The 17913-nt window shown below is 43.8% G+C and overlaps 1 protein-coding gene across 2 annotated transcripts in view; it reads right to left on the reverse strand.

The window, feature by feature from the left end:
• Window positions 1-5438: 5438 nt before the first annotated feature.
• Window positions 5439-17913, reverse strand: part of LOC131494850 (cytosolic 10-formyltetrahydrofolate dehydrogenase-like) — a 51203-nt gene continuing 38728 nt past the window's right edge. Inside the window, exons 6-7 of one of the 2 annotated variants that reach the window (XM_058699563.1) lie at window positions 13778-13872; window positions 5439-6043 (exon numbers count right to left, since the gene is read on the reverse strand). In XM_058699563.1, coding sequence (XP_058555546.1) covers window positions 6032-6043; window positions 13778-13872 — 107 coding nt within the window. In that variant the 3' untranslated portion in view covers window positions 5439-6031. Of the gene's footprint in view, window positions 6044-11726; window positions 13873-17913 lie in introns of those variants that run through there. The other variant, XM_058699564.1, reaches the window with a different exon arrangement.

Here is a 17913-nt window from a genome sequence, read left to right on the forward strand (position 1 = left end):
CCTTAAAGTGTATTATGATGAAGATACCCATAATTTTTTTTTTTTATCCATTTCTAAAACTCCAAATCTGGGGCTTTAATTTAAGGAAGTACTTAATTTTTAAAACGAAAAAAGTGTTGGGAAACCTGGGTGGCTCAGTCAATTAAGCATCTGGCTCTTAATTTCGGCTCAGGTCATGATTTCAGGGTCATGGGATTGAGCCCGCATCCAACTCTGCACTGACAGCAAGGATCCTGCTTGAGACTCCCCCTGCCCGACTCTCTCTCTGCTCACGCTCTTTCTCTCTCTCTCTCTAAAAAACTAAAAACTAAAAAATAAAATGGAAACAGCATTATACAGAAACTATACATTATTTTAATATTTTTAACAAAGAAAAGTACAAACATTTAAATCTCCAGAAATTGATGATGGTTAAGTAAATCATGCTACCGCCTCTCTATGGTGTTTTATAAATATGTCGGGAATTAAATCATTAACATTAAAGGAAAATAAAATGATACACCTAACACAAGGTAAGTCAGGAAAACTGAATAAAAATTTTATTTTTACTATGACTATGAAACATAACACATACCCATTAGGACAAGAAGTAAAGAAAACAGAAAACTGAGGGATTATGGATTATAGGGCTGATACTCTGGATGATGCTGTTTCCTCTTTTTTAGCTGTGTGTTCCTGTTGCTTTAGGACTACTTGAGCAATAAATAGCTGTCCATTTAAATTTATTTTAGATTTCTTTCCCAAATTTATGAGAACATATGCTCACCGAAGAATACGATGCCTTTCAGCGGCACATCACCACTCTTCCCAATGTCCCCAGCCTGCGTAGCCAATATACAGCCACATAGCAACGCTTCCATGGTTTTCTCCATGTTCAAACAATGCATACCTAGAGTCATATTGTAGGGACGCTATTTTGTTGAAAGTTATTTTTAGAAAGCAAGAAAGCGAGAGAGAGAGAGAGAGAAAGAAAGAAAGAAAGAAAGAAAGAAAGAAAGAAAGAAAGAGAGGAAGGAAGGAAGGAAGGAAGGAAGGAAGGAAGGAAGGAAGGAAGGAAGGAAGGAAAGAAAGAAAAGTGTATGGTACTAGACGGATTACCTGCTATGCCTGAGTCATTTAATAGCACATCCTTGATATGTCTTTAAATCAGTCTTTTCCTTTAATGACTGTAAAGAAATACATTTAGCATTTTATAACAAACATAAAACAGAAGGCATTGCCTTCCAATTACGCTTTGTGCCCCTCACCCCACCACCGGCATTTTGAGTGAAATGTCACAAAGGTACGTACACAGCTCTCTTGACCTGCCTGTGAACTTGGCAGAGATCACATCACTAGCTTCAATGCAGTCTGAGGGTCCGTGTAACCAAGGAGAACTATTCGGCCCGCATATTGCAGGACGAAGGCCGGCTTTTTCCTCGGCAGACCCAGGAGAGGCTCCAACAACAATGTCCTCCCATACCAACATCTGCTCTGTGCTCTGATAGTTCGGCAGTGATGCAGGATCTTTGCTCTTCCTTCCATCTCTAGAATATCTGCAGCACTTGATAGAGTTGGGGAGAGCTTTCAGGGCATCGGTAACTCATTGTTCTTTTCTTCTTCCTGTTCGAAATACAGGTCTTTGGGGACTCTGAGACGACGGTCCTTCAATCAAAATCAAATAATTCACAAATTCAACTTTGCCAGCGGGTGATATGAGGTAACCGAAGAAAAACTGTAAGATTCGGCTGGTGGCTTAAACAATTGAATTAAACACTGAATTAAACTTGGCTATCTCAAATTCTGAACTTGCTTTATGAAATGATTCAGAAGATCTCTCAGAGATTTCATTTACTGAGTACTTTTGTCTTCCCACATCACCTCGTCCAGCAGAATGCATCAAGTCTTCACCTACGCCTTATGCAAACACACAGATATCCTTGAGATTATTTCCTTTGTCAGTAAAATATCTCATTTGATTATAAGCCACTTCTTTTTTTTTTCAACATCATTTACTCTTCGGAATTAATAGGATCGGAGTCAATTGCACGGATGGATGTGAAGACAAAAACCCAGAACATTGGAAAGTAGAATAACCATCTTTCTTACGATTGCACAGTCCATAAACTCGAAGGCTTAATATATCATATGAAGTCACTCTCCCGAGACCAATATGAATACAGAAAAGGCAAGAGAAATCAGAGATACGCATACACCTTCCATTTGTGTAGCTCAGAGGAGCAGAAAAGGTTTTGATTAAAGGCTTTAAACTGGCCACGAAAGACAATACTCTGTAGAGTCACTGATCGAGAGGAAAACTGGCAGAGCCCACAAAAGATTATAGCACGTCCACACAGCACAAAATCATATGGAGAACTGGCTGGTTCATTTGAGTCACGGAGAACTCCGCAGGGGAGAAAGCTAAGGTTTTCTTTCATCCGCTTGGAAACTTCCTCATCAATTGTTTTGACATTAGAGGCAACCATTATATGTTGGTCCCAAATCTCACTGCCTAATTAATGACCTTCTCTTTGTCCGTGAAGATCAACTAACGTGTTTCACTTAAACAGGCGGAGAAGTGGAGAATGGCCGAGCAGCCCTGCAAGACTGTTAAAGTTCATTCAGTTGTGCATCAGGGATGAGACACAAGGCTGGTCCCCACTCTGTGCACCGATCGTGTCCTAAGCTGTTCTCTCGAGGCCTTGCTCTCAGACTGGGGACAGGTTTCCCCACTCACATCATGCTGCCCGGTGGCTTCCCCAGCAGCAGCAATCCCTACTCACTTGAGAAACTGAGCATCTGTGGAAATACACCATTTTCATACAATGTCAGAGAGTTAACAGACTCCCTGGAACCCATTCCTGGGTCTTTGGTAAGAATCACGGCCAGTTTCCAGTGTCATTGGGTGGAATGCAAACCCAAACCCTTGACCTTCATTTATAAAACTACCCTGCTCAGGAAGCACCCCATGTACCACAATGTTCAGATAAAGTGCACAAGGAGGGACCTGGAGAAGAAGCAAAGGTAGAAATCAAACATTGTCAGAGGTCATTTAAAATTTTTTTTAATGTTTTTATTTATTTTTGAAGGAGAGAGAGAGACGGAGCATGAGCAGGGGAGGAGCAGAGAGAGAGGGAGACACAGAATCCGAAGCAGGCTCCAGGCTGCGAGCTGTCAGCACAGAGCCCGACGCGGGGCTCGAACTCACGAACTGTGAGATCATGACCTGAGCCGAAGTCGGATGCTTAACCGACTGAGCTACCCAGGCGCCCCTGTTGGAGGTCATTTTAGACAAACTCATCCACTCAACAGATGGGGAAACAGAGAGCCAGGAAGTCCAGTGAACTGCGTGGGGTCACAAGTGAGGGATGGGTAGGTCAAGACTGAGGCCCAGGCCTCTGCACCTCTCTCTAGAGACTTCCTCCTGCCACGTGCACAGGAAAAACCATGGGATGATGCTGGCGTGTAGGAAACCAATAAAGAGCACTTTTTTTTTCTCCTTTGTGGGTCATAATCCATTGAAAATTGGGGCAACTGGGCAACCAGTAGATGGAGTTTATAATGACATTTTTGTTGTTGCTAAGTCATTTTCAAGATATGGTTCTATACATGTGTCAAAGGATCCTGCTCACGGCCCACCCCACCCGAGAGGCTACAAAGCACGCATGCGGACCCAGGATTGTGGGAAGAGAGAAGGAAATGAATCCCTGGTGCTTTCCTGTTATTAATGGATTAGCGGCACCCAGTCAAGGTGGAGGGTCAGCTGCCAATCGGGTAACTCATGGCATGACCGGGGAAGAGAGGAAAGGGGACAAGGTAGCAGACCGAGAGTGTTCCTCGAGTAGAGGCCCCTCCACCTGGAAACACACACAGCTGGACTAGAGTGCACGCGTAGAGCTCTAATCCACAGGGCTGGCGTGCCCTTTATCTTGCCAATACCCAATGGCCACATCCCAGTGAGGCCTACCTCGTCCCACCCAGCTCCGCGTGCTGGGCTGCCTAACGTATGTCTGTGTGGAACCTACCAGATGTAAGCAGGGACAGCATGGGCACAAACCATTTCCAGGGTCAACAGAGTAGGGTTCACTCCCTAGAGAAACCCTGGGCTTCTAAACCTCAGCAACACTGCTCCCCTGCAGGTCCTAGGGCTCTCCTCATGCCAGAGGTCCATTCTTTGCCAGAGGCCTGGCTCTCACTCAGGCAAGTGCTCCTGTCTGCCCCCCCACCCAACCCCCGCTGCAGGGGTGGTATTCGCTGCCCCAAGGGGAAACAGTCTGAACACCGAGGGCCACTCATGGTCCATCAGAAGACAGACGCTCACCTACAGTTGAGGTCTTAGCCTATTGTGCCTCTGCCATAAAAGTGTGTGTGTGTGTGTGTGTGTGTGTGCGAGAGAGAGAGAGAGAGAGAGAGAGAGAGAGAGAGAGATGTTATCAATAAGAAGGTCTAGTCAAGATGAATCAGATAGTTTTATATTAGATAATCTTTTGTTTGGCAAATAACTGTATCATAAAAATAAGTAATTTGGAAAGGCAGCCTCTGGTTGGTTTCTACATTGTTCTATTTAAGCCAGTGGAGTGAATACACTGAGGATTAGCACTGAGTTGTGTATTAACTACGTCTTCTTGTTTTCTGTATGCATGATGCTCAAACATCTGGGGCCTTGCTGACCTGGAGGGACTGCCCCTCCCAGGGGCAGACTTTCTGGAGACGGTAAAGTCTTTCCTAGGACAGCACGTGGGGTACACAAATGGATCAAGCCACAGCCCACACTCCCAACCATCCCCTTGATCTCACGCTCCGGGCCACTCTCCTCCTGCCCTAATCGCCCCAGGGCCGGACACCACACAACTTAGGGACGCTCTTATGCCCAGAACCCCCTGAAATCAAAACTGAGCTTAGCTTGCTCAGCCTGCTTCCTGCCCACAAAACCGCAATAAAGGCTCCTGCTGGCCCACAGGTCCTCTCTCTGTGTCTGCTCATCCCAAGTCCCTGCCTCCCCCTGCGGCCATGTGTGGAGCGCCATGCCTCCCTGTGTCTAGGGGAGCGTGAGGAAAATAAAAATGTCTTCCTTCCGGGGAGCGTGTCCATATCTACACGTCTTACCAAACCTCATTTTTAAAAACTCCCAGGTGCTGTAGCTTTTAACACAAGTCAAAGGCTCCTCTCTCTCCAAACCAGCCAAGTGGAGGAAACAGGGAGGGAGACAGTGAAAAGGTGAGCCCCCAGCATCAGGCCCGACGACACCCCCTGCCACGCTGGCTGGGCTCCAGATGACAGCACCGCACCAGGAATGAGAAGAGGCACAGTGTAAATGAGGCACTGAGTTGTTTGGTCATTAAGATTTTTTAATGATAGAACATCAAGAGAACATGTTTCCAAGATACCTTCCAGAGGCAAAGCCTGTCATTACAAAGTCTTGTCAACAGAGAAAAACGAGAGAGAGAGAGAGAGAGAGAGAGAGAGAGAGAGAGGTGTTGGAGAATGATGCTTTACCCATATCTCCATTGTTTGGTTACAACCAATATAAAATGTAGATAAAATTTTATAGTTTCACAGATAATTTTTTAAATACGTGTTTATTCATTTTTTGAGAGATTGAAAGCATCAAAGGGAAGGGGGCAGATAGAGAGCGGGGCAGAGGAGCCCAAGTGGGCTCTACACTGACAGCAATAAGCCCGATGTGGGATTCGAACTCCCACATCGTGGGAACCGTGAGATCATCACCTGAGCTGACGCCGATGCTCACTTGAGTGAGCGACCCAGGTGCCCCTGGGTAAATTTTTACAATGTCTCCAACGTACCTATATGCCTGATTTGCTTTTCTCATGTAGGACTGGTGGCAGAGATGGCTAGCTGTCCACCTTCTACAGGGTAGAGATGTTTCTGGACAGCAACTACATCTTCCATGCCTCCCGGCACCCGGGGGCCAAGGGGCTGAGTTCATACCTATGGAATATGGTGGAAGTCCTGATGTCACCTCCAGGTGTGCATAAGCCTCCCACATGGTCCTCTTAGGCTCTCCTTTCTTCCCTCTTTGCCCAGTTAGATATCACTGAAAAGCCTGATGAAGGACATTTTGAAGGTTAATACATATCGAAGAGAACCATTCAGTTGACTTTTTTGATAGCTTCATCTGCACAAGGACAAAATAAAAGACAAAGGCTTCATTTCAAAAATTGGCTCATTCATATGTAACGGTGAAATAATCACTGTGATTACTTTGCTTTCAACTTGACCTGTAACTTCAGGGGTCACAGATATATAAAAGGAAAAGGGTGACAGGACAGGTTTGGCCATGTCTGCGTTGCCAGAGGACCTTGTAGAATCAGTAAAAAGAGAATTTGTTATTAGACATCTTTGTGCAAGCAAAACAGGGATTTGGGAGAAAAACTTATTTAAATCTAATGGGCCCTTTCCAGAGAACAATCATTTACCAATCCTAAAATAACGTTATCATTGCCTTACTCCCTCCCCTCTCTCAGATGGAGCTGTCCCCTGAACCATCCAGCAGCACTGGAGACATAGGGAGCCCCAGCCAGGCACAATCCCAGGCAGAATGCGGTAACCTTGCATTCTTCTTTCATTGAAAGGAACAATGACATTTGCAGCCTTCACAAAAATAGCCTGAATCAAAACACTTTGCAGCCTCCTATGTGTTATTACTCTACCCATCAATGGCACCATTTGTATTTCTGGAGCTGGATGTTCCAACAGCCCTCAGGACCCACATCGTATTTGTGAGGGAAATCTCATGATCTGCCTCCAACTCCCTCTCAGAAATCCAGAAAACACACCCCACAGGGCATCTCACTAGCAAAGGCAATTTTATGATTTTTTTTAATTTTATGATTTTTTAAAATTTCATAACCACATTTTGTATCAACTATGGTACAAGGTCTCGTGGGGATCACGACCTGCCTTCTCATTCTCACCAGCCCCAAAGACCACTAGGAGTCCCAACCAATAAGGTGGAGGCTGGTGTGGATTTCACAGACAACCAGATTCACCTGGCCTCAGAGCACCTGGCCTGCCCTTGATTTCAATATGACCAATAGAATCATTTATCCGAAATGTCCAATACCTGACTCAAGATTTCTGGAACCGAGTTCTTTTAACTTCAAAAGAGTACAATGATTTTTAAGGAAAAAATTAAAAATTAAAATTAAAAAGTTTATTTCTCAAAAAAAACCCTGCACATAAAGCCCAGAGATATCATCACACCCCCTGCCTTTCCAGAAAGAATAGAGAGCAATTGCCTACGATAACCTGCACCAATTTGGATATTTGACTAGACGGTGGCATAAAAAATAACTCTAATCATAAGAGCTTTGCACAAAAGTCACAAATCACTTACCGTCACTATGATATCATTGGGGTTTTTTAAGTTTTCCAGAAAAATCATGTTGTTTATAAACCATCTTCTACTATGAGTCACGGAACTTACCTTTCTAAACAGGCGCCATCACAGGGATGCGGTTTTACCAGATGAAAAGAGTTCTGGAAATAAATGGCGGTGACGGCCATACGATATGAAGGTACTTAACACTACTGAACTATAGACATAACATAGGAAATTTTGTACATGTGTCCTTTATCACAACAACAAAAAAAGAAAATCAGGTGCGGTCAAATTTCCCAAACGTGGGCCCAAAGTAGAGCATCGTAAGGGCTCAAATAAAGATACCCATGTGATCAAAACTCTGGTTACATCAGCCCTCGATGTGCAATTGCCACGTTCAACTCAGAAGTTCTGAGTGTTTTTCCTTTTCCCCAAAACCTTTCATTTGGCCCCGCCGATGGTGAATGGGGCTACCATCCACCATTCCCTCAAGCCAGAGACCTAAAAGTCAGACTCACCTCCTCCCTCTCTTCTCCATCATTTTCGGTTAAAAGACTAGACGTTTTTTTTTGTTTGTTTATTCTGTCTCCTTTAGTACCTCCTCCCTCAATATCTTTCTCTCCATTTGCACTACGATTCATCGGTAAGTACCAAAGATTTATTGAGCACCTAGTAATGAGGGGGGATAGGGCCACTGTCCAAAAATAAAGATGTAATGTCTAACTTCAGGGAGATTACGGTCTAATAAGGGAGAAAAACGCGCGTGCACACACACACACACACACACACACAAAATAAGCTCAAACTCCATCATCATTATCATCATCACCATCATCTTAACATTTATTGAGTACTTATATCAGACTCCCTTACATTAAATCCTCCAAATGACCCTAACAGGTAGGGACAATCTTTGCCATCCTACGTATATAATCAGTGGGGCTCAGACAAGAAAGTTTAGTGAGATTGCAAAATACAAGAATAATATACAAATATACATTGTATGTCAGACAATTTCCAGGCAACTGGAAATTAATTTTTTAAATGCCATTTACAATAGTATCAAAAATATGAACGTCTTCAGAATAAATATTCTGTGAGAGTACAGGGGGACACAGCTGCTGGGCACCGGGGTCTGCAACACCACACCTCGGTGCCCCCACCAGATGGTCTGACCGCCAGCCCACCAGCCTGACAGCCAGGAGCCAGGGAGAGGGCTCCAGAGTCCAGGCCAGCGGGAGGGGAACTGTCAGGTGTCTCCTCCCCAAGTAGAGACCTCCCTGTCACCCTGGAAGAGACCCACGAAGATTTTGCAAAGCTGGTTTTGCAGGGAGACGGCTGTACATGAACCTAGTGCTCCCTCTTGCCTCCTAGGCCTCTGTGTTTGTTCCTCACTCTCCCTCACGTTCCTGCCAACCGTGGACATCTGCAGCTATGCACCCTCCCCACTCGTGACCCGTGACCGCAAGGGCAGCCCTAAGGGACAGGGAGACACAATGGGATACGAGACTCCTTCCACCTCCCTCCTCCTTGAAACACCGGTGCTTTTCAGCTCTGCATGCCCTTCCCATGTCCCTACCTGGACTACACCACCATGGGTCCCACCCTCAAGTCCACCCTTCCACCGCTGACTTTGTCATGTCCTTCAACTCTGTGGAACAGCCTTTCCACCTCTACTACCTCCCACCCCCCCATGTTTTCTTCACAGTGTGCCTCAGATCCCAACTCATCCGTGCGATTTGTCTTTTCTTTTTTCAATTTATTTTCAATGTTTATTTATTTTGGTGAGAGACAGGGCATCACCTGTGCGATTTTCCAATAAGCATCTATTGAACGTGCAAGGTGTACCAGACCCTGATCTGGAGGGCCGGTGTGCAGAGGTGGGCAAGAAAACTTATGCCTGAGGTTTCAAGGGGAGCCACAGGACTACCATACAGGGTGAGGAGGAGTAGAGAGACCAAGTAGTCAAGGGTTTATACAAAAAGAGCATCAAGGGCACGAACCTACGCAGCACTGGAAGGAGAGCAGGGAGTCATGGAAATATGGATCATCGAAGGCTAGTCCCAATGTCCAGCCTTCATCACATGTCCTCACCTGAGGACTTGCAAATAGGCACCCCCAGACTTGACCTGTTAGAAGCAGGACTTACAGGAAAAGCACAAGACTTGTCTGTGGACTTCATGGTCATGGTAAGGGCACCATCACACAAGCCCACCAAGGGACTCTGGACTCTGGCGACTCTGACTTACTGTGTACAATGAGGACCTGTTAGGACTCTTTCAAGTGCACAAGTGAAGAGAAAACTAAGCCACAAGCCTAGGAGAATAGAGACGCAAAACCTTTCTCCCCCCAGGGGCAACCTCAATGATCTCATGCTATACAATAGCCAATGACCTCTGCCAGCATTAAAAACTTTACCAGTTTTCTGCCTCATTTATCAGTCTCATCCCAGAAGTGGACTCCTGCTTCATTGGCTCTATACACACCATTTGCCTGCATTCTCCTTGGAAGCAGCTTCCTATCTACCAGAACCCTGACGTGTGTCTCCATGTCATGGCCCGTATTGAAATGTAAGTGAACGATGTTTCCATTTCATTTTGAACATTATGTTGATGCCTCCCTCCTGGCTCTGCATCTCCACTGAGAAGACTGTTTAGCTGAGTTTGTGTGTGTGTGTGTGTGTGTGTGTATACATACACATATATATATGTACATATATATACACATACATATATATGTGTGTGTGTATATATACATATACATACATACATACATATGTATATACATACATATATGTATACCTACATGTATATCTACACATATATACATATACATGCATATATATCTACATATATATGTAGATATATACACATATACAGATGTGTATACATATGTGTATACATCTACATATATGTGTATATATCTACATATATATATACCTACATATATATATACATATACATATATATACACATATATACATATACATACATATATATATATATGTATGTTATTTATCACTGTGTAGGGCTCCCTAGTGTGGATGGAATGCTTTGTTTATCCATTCGAGGGACATTTTGTTTGCTTCCAGTGGTTTGGCTATTACACACTACCCTGCAGTGAACATTTGTGCCCAGTGTTTTGTGGGATTTTAAGTTTAAATTCTCTGGGATAAATAAATGTCCAGGAACCCGACTGCTAGGTTGTAGGGTTTAGGTTCAGCTAGCAAACTGTCTTACCAGAGTGGCTGTGCTATTTACATTCCCACCAGCAATGCATGAGAGAGCCGCCTCTTTCCAACATCTTAACTGTTTCAGTTCAACCAGCTCTTCTAACAGGCGGGGAGTGATTACTCAGTCAGTTGTCATTTGTATTTACCTCATGGCTAGTGATGTAGAACATTTTCTCATGTGCTTATGCCACCTGTATGTTATGTTTGCTGAAATGTTTCTTCATGTCTTTTGTCCATTTCCTATTTGGAAAATGTTTTCCTTATTATTTGTTGTTACTTTTTGTTGCATTCTGAATTTTTTTATACTGTGCAGATACAAGTTCTTTGTCACATGTGTGGTTTGCAAACATGTTCGCCTCGTGTAGAGCTTGTATTTTTATCCTATTAGCAGGATATTTTTTTTATGTTTTTTTTTTTTTTTTTTTTTTTGAGAGAGAGACAGAGTACAAGTAGGTGAGGGGCAGAGAGAGGGAGACACAGCATCTGAAGCAGGCTCCAGGCTCTGAGCTGTCAGCACAGAGACTGATGCGGGGCTCGAACTCATGAACAAGGACATCTTGACCTCAGTTAAAGTCGGACACTTAGCGGACCGAGCCACTCAGGTGCCCCTACATTATTTTTAATATAATTTCTATTATATTATAATAATTATAACTATGATTATATTTATTATTAATATAATTATAATTATGATTATATTTATTATTTATATAATTAATATAATTATGATTATATTTATTATTTATATAATTATAATTATATTAATTATTTATATAAGTAATATATAATTATATGTTATATTAAGTTAGCTAACAAACAGGCTCTTTAAAAGAGCAAAATGTTTTAATCTTGATAAAGTCCAATTCACCATGTATTTTAGTTTCTGAATCTTGCTTTATTGCAATGTGTAAAAATGCACTAAGTTTAAGCCAATGGCTAAATATCCATAATGCACTTTCTTACAGTTGTCTAGGGTAGAAATCCAACAAGGGCACCAGTGTGGTCACGTTCTGGGGAGACTCATCTTCTTGGCTTGCAGATGACCACCTTCTGGCTTTGTGCTCACATGACCTCTCCCTGTATGTGTGCATGGAGAGAGTGTGCCAGCTCTCTGGCATCTCTCCTTGTAAGCATGCTCACTTCATCATGAGGGTCCTAAACTTGTGACCTAACATAACCTCGTTATCTTCCAAGGCCCCACATGCAAGCTTATGGGGATAGAATTGGAAAATTGTGAATGGGGTGGGAGCATAGTGTAGTCCATGGCATGTTTCTTGGTGGGTTTCTTGAGGTTTCAACTCTTTGGTATTTACTCATTTTCTTAGATCATTAGGTTCACATCTTTTGTCAAATTTGGAAAATCAGCCATGTTTTCCTGAAACAATTTTTTGATTTTCCTCTTGAAATATATTTTTAGTCCCTACTTTTTTATATTTTCTCTTTCTGATATTCCTGTGACATAAATATTAGGTTTTATTCTTTGTGTTGTGTGTGTGTGTGTGTGTGTGTGTGTGTGTTTCAAAAATTGTAGTCATTATACTTTTCAGTTGTAGTTGTTGATTATGTACTTCTTTACACCTTTCTTCCTTTCCTGAGACTTATTCTCATTTGTTTCAAACACATTTGTAATTGCTTGCTAGAGCATTTTTTTAACGATGTCTCCTTTCAAATCCATTGGGAATCCTAACACCTAGGTCATCATTGGCTTTGAGGGTCTGTGAATCGTGTGACATATTAAAGATGACATTTCTCTGGGCTTTTATTTGGTGAGTGTTCTTAATTATTCATCTTTCATATTTGGGGTGTGTCATAAGACTCTGGATGTTCTTAAATCTGGTGTGTTAGCAAGTGGTGGGTCAATAAGACTGTGACTAGCAAATGCAGCCCCAGTTCTGTGCCCAAAGCAGAAGGAGCAAAGTGAGCCCTGGCCAGACACAGCTGGGAAGATACAGGGCAACCTGTGTGGAAAGTCACATCATCGTGGCTTTCTTCTCTCCAGGCAACGATGAGTGCATAGCGTAGCTAAAATACATCGTTTGCCAAACGTATTTCCAAAGATGGAAGGATAAGTACTTGTAAAGACCAAAAGTCTGGTTGAGAGTGAGAATTATTGAGGAAAAGTGTGTTCTGTGTGTTGAGGGCATTTGAGAAGTTTAGTTTATTCTAGTGGAAGTAGGCAATGATGGGTTTTAATGGGATGGTTGTCATTGATGTTGGGCTTGCTCAAAGCTTACATCAAATTGGCTCCTCTTACTGGTGTCTTTAGCCTAAATATCATCCCCCCCAAATACCTGCCAAAGGAAGCCAGGTCAGATAGAGGAGTGAGCCCTGAACTGGTGTGCTGACTTGTGTGAGACATGACACATCCACTCTAGCCACACTTCCCGAATGCCTGCTTGGGAATGACCTTTGCCTCATGCCCACCACCACAGTGGAGTCACAGAGGAATGTGCTGGTGGTCAGCTCATCTGGCAACCTCAAGGCCAGTCCCTCCCTCTCTCTGCATAAACTTGGGACAAGAGTGGGGTCCTCTGACATTCACCTTGGCACTCCATAGGAGATGTGGAACACTCACTATTAATTACAGGATCTGGGGTCTCATGTTCTTCCTTCAGACATACACCCAAGGCCATTTCCATCCCTAGTCCAATTTTTTCTGGGGAGCATGCCCCATGTGCTTGTTTTCTGACAGGTTAGTTCTTCCTCTCTTTAGGCAAAACCAGCATCTTCACTTACACTGGAGAACACAGCGACACAGAATGGCTGGAGTAAGTTGACTTTTCAGATCACCCCAATTAGACAGGATGAGGGGAATATCCTTGTACCTCCCAATGTATGGATCAGTCATTTCAACCCAAATATGTCCCTCCCAGAACACTTTCCCCAATATTCCATCAGTCTGGCCCCAAAGATGGGGGAGCCCATTCATTATGGGCTAAGTAAAACATATCTTTGGGAAGTTTTTTTGTTTTTATTTTTTGTGTTTTTCCAAAATTAACCCTGACCCTTTCCTGCAAGGAGTGGTTTTCCTGAAATGGAAGTGATGTCTATAACCACTTCGCAAAGTCAGACACTTCAGCTCCACATGGGAATCTTGAAGATGAGTTCAGCTTGGTCGTGCTGCGCGCCCCTCAGTGTGGCAGCAGTGGGAGGACCGGACTGCAGGGTGGAGGACTGGAGGGGCTGAGACAGGTACAGTTGAGCGATGGCCCCGATAGACTCACCAGAAACAGGGTTGTGAGGGCGTCACAGGACAGTGAAGCTGAAGGTGGACCATGGGTGCACTTGTAGAAACCTTTGTAGACATCTTCTTTCTGCTCTGAAAATGGAGAATGCACTGTGCAGTTATACAAATCCATAGAGATGTTCACACCAACTCCCCTTCAGCAAATGGCTCACGAACCATGAGATCATGACCTGAAGCCGAAGTCAGACACTTAACCGACAGAGCCACCCAGGCGCCCCTAAAACGTAAACATCATTAATCACAATCCACTGTGATTTATTTTAGGAATGCATGGGTGGTTCACAGTTCACAGGTAAAACAATTTTATAAATCATATTTAAAAAGATGAAGGGTAAAAACCATATGATCATCTCTATAGATGCGGCAAAGCATTTGACAAGATACATCATCTGTTCATTTTAACAACTCAACAAAGTGGGTTTAGAAAGTATATACCTCAACATGAAAACGGCCATATATAAAAATAAAACATGCTAACATACCCAATGGTGACAAAGTGAAAACCTTTCCTCTATGATCAGGAAGGAAGTACAAATATCTACTTTTACCACCTTTGCTCAACATAATACAAAAAGTGGTAAACATAGCAATAGGACAAGAAAAAAGAAAGAAAAGTCATCCAACATGGTAAGGGAGAATGAAAACTTACTCTTTGCAGATGATATGACACTATATAAAAAACCTTAATGAATCTACCAAGAAACCTTGGAATTGAAAATTAATTCAATAAAGTTATAGAATACACAATTATTATGCAGGAATCTGTTCATTTCTATACTCATGATGATGTAGCAGAAAGATAAAAAATCCCAGCTACAATTGCACCAAAAAGAAATTATTGCTGAAGACTTCCATAATCTGAGACATCCAAATCCAAAAGATATAGAGAAGCCCCATCAAATTCAGCAAAACAAGCCAAAATCAAATACATATTGTAATAAAATTTGGAAAATATAGAGATAATAAAAACATCCTGAAAGTATAAGAAAAAAGAAGTCCAACCTATAAGGAAAGACAAGTGATGTAACAGCAGACTTCCCCCACAGAAACCAGGCCAGCAGAAGGGAGTGGCATGATATATTCAACACACTGAATGGGAAAAATATGTAGCCGAGAATACTCTATACATGAAGGCTGTCATTCAGAATAGAAGAGATAAATAGTTTCCCTGACAAACAAAACTATATTGGTTCATGAGCATTAAACGAGACCTTCAAGAAATAGTAAAAGGGAATTCTTTGAGTGAGAAAGACAAAAACAACAAAGACTAGAAGGAAAAAGAGAAAATCTCCGTAAGCAATGACAAAACAAACATGGCAGTAAATTAATAACTGAAAATAGTCACTCTGAATGTCGACTGCATGCTCCAATCAAGAGACATAGGGTGTCAGAATGCATAAGAAAAACAACACCCACGAATATGCTGCCTTTAAGAGAATCATTTTATACCTAAAGACCCCTGCACACTGGAAGTGAAGGGATGGAGAGATATTTATCATGAAAATGGATGTCAAAAGAAAGCCAGAGGGGCAATACTTACATTAGAGAAATTAGATTTTAAACCAAAGGCTAACAAGAGATGAATAAGGTCGCTCTATCATAATAAAGAGGTCTAATTAACAAAAAGATCTAACAATTGTACACATTTATGCCCAAATTGGAACACTCAAATACACAGAACAGTAACAAATACACAGGAAGTCATTAATAGTATTAACAGATGTTAAGGCCACAATTACAGCTGTGGACAAATAATCTACGCAGAAATCAACAAGGTAATAATGGCTATGAAAGACACACCTGGACCAGATGGACTTAGCTGATATATTCAGAACTATCCATATTAAAGAAGCAGACTACACATTCTTTTCAACTGCACATGGGACATTCTCCAGGGAGGATCGCATACTAGGTCACAAATAAGGTCTCAGTAAGTACAAAAAGATTTAGATAATACCATGATTATTTTCTAACCACCATGCTATGAAACTGGAAGTCAGCCACAATTTTTTTTTTGAAAAACCACAAGTACGTGAATGTTAAACAACATACTGCTAACGAATAAATGGGCCAAATAAGAAATTTGAAAACATAATGAAAAATATATGGAAACAAATAATAATGAGAACACAGCAGTCTAAAACCTTTGGGGGGCGTCTGGGTGGCTCAGTCGGTTGAGCGTCCGACTTCGGCTCAGATCATGATCTCACAGTTCATGGGTGTGAGCCCCTCATCAGGCTCTGTGCTGACCTCGTGCTCAGAGCCTGGAGGCTGCTTCAGATTCTATGTCTCCCTCTCTCTCTGCCCCTCCCCCACTCACTCCTCTGTCTCTCTCTCAAAAGTAAATACACATTAAAATTTTTTTAAAAAAGAATGAATGGTGAGTGATTTTAGCGTCTTTCCATGTGTCTGTTAGCTATCTCTCTATCTTCTTCAGAAAATGGCTATTCCTGCCTTGTGACCATTTTTAAGTTGATTATTTGGTTTTTTGGTGTTCGTTTTTATAAGTTTTTTTTAATCCATTTTGGATACTAACCCTTTATCAGGTATGATGTTGGCAATGACTTCTCCCAATCTGAAGGCTGCCTTCTAGTTTTGTTGATAATTTAGTTCACCGTGCAGAAACATTTTATCTAGATGAATTCCCAATACTCTAGTTTTCTTTTATTTCCCCACCACAAGAGACATGTCTATTGAGAAGTTGCTTCCAGAGGGGAAGATGGAGGTGTAGGAGGACACTGGCCTCACCGCGTCCTACTGATCACTTAGATTCCACCGATATCTGACTAAATGACCCAGAAAACTGCCAGAAGACTAGCAGATCGGACTCTCCGGAGGCAAGCATAGACAAGAGGCTCACGGAAGAGGGGAGGAAGGGCGGAGAGGCGGTGCCCACTACACGGGTTGGCGGGAGGGAGCCAGGGCAGTGGAGGGGCGGCCCGCCCCGCAAGGCAAAGCCCCCGAATTCTGGCTGGCAAAAGTGCAGGGGCTGGACTCTGTGAGTTCTGACAGCCAGCGGGACTTAACATCTGGAATGTTAAAAGTCAACAGCTCTGCTCTCAGAGAGCAGGGAGGGTGAGAGGACTCCAGGAGGGAGAGTTGTTGCGCCCAGGAAGACAGAGCTCAGCTCAGCAGGGAACAAAGGCACTGGCAAGACCAATTTCCCTCTCCCATCCCCCAGCTGAAATTCCAAAGGGAACCAGTTCCCATCACCGAACTTGCTTGCACCCCCCAAATGCCCAAGGTTGTGCTTCTGTGGATCCATCTCTCTGACTGGCCTGCCTCCCTCATGGTGCTGTAGGGCCCCTCCTGCAGGGGACCACCAATGGCAAAGCTAGCTAAGCCTGCCCTTCCAGCCCCTGTGCGCCTTGCAGACCCTCCCCTCCTAATACCCCCTTGGCCAGTTCCCATCGAAGCAGCACCACAGGCTTGGCAGTGTGCAAGTAGCCCAGACAGGGGCCACACCACAGTGAGTCCCGCCCCTGGGAGAGGGGAAGAGAAGGTACACCCCAGTCTGACTGTGGCCCCAGCGGTGGGCTGGGGGCAGACATCGTGTCTGACTGTGGCCCTGCCCACCAACACAAGTTACTCCAGACAACACAGGGGGGATAAAGAACCTATGTGTTGAGAGATAGGGGAAGATGATGGCATAGGAGAACGTTGGGCTCGCTGCGTCCTGCTGATCACTTAAGATTCCACCTACACCTGCCTAAATAACCCAGAAAACCGCCAGAGGATTAGCAGAAAGGAGTCTCCAGAGCCAAGCGCAGACGAAAGGCCCACGGAAGAGGGTAGGAAGGGTGGCGAGGCGGTGCGCGCTCCACGGACCGGCGGGAGGGAGCCGGGGCGGAGGGGCGGCCCGCCGGCCAAGCAGAGCCCCGAGTCTGGCTGGCAAAAGTGGAGGGGCCGGACGGACTGTGTTCCGACAGCGAGAGGGACTTGACATCTGGAAGGTTATAAGCTAACAGCTCTATTCGGAGAACGGGAGGGCTGGAGGACAACGGGAGAGTTGTTGAGGCCCGGACGACAGAGCTCAGCTTGGCAGGGAACAAAGGTGCTCGCCAGAGCCATCTCCCTCCCCCATCCCCCAGCCAAAACCCCAAAGGGAACCGG

This window comes from Neofelis nebulosa, chromosome 14, assembly GCF_028018385.1.
Source record: "Neofelis nebulosa isolate mNeoNeb1 chromosome 14, mNeoNeb1.pri, whole genome shotgun sequence".
Classification (NCBI taxonomy): domain Eukaryota; kingdom Metazoa; phylum Chordata; class Mammalia; order Carnivora; family Felidae; genus Neofelis; species Neofelis nebulosa.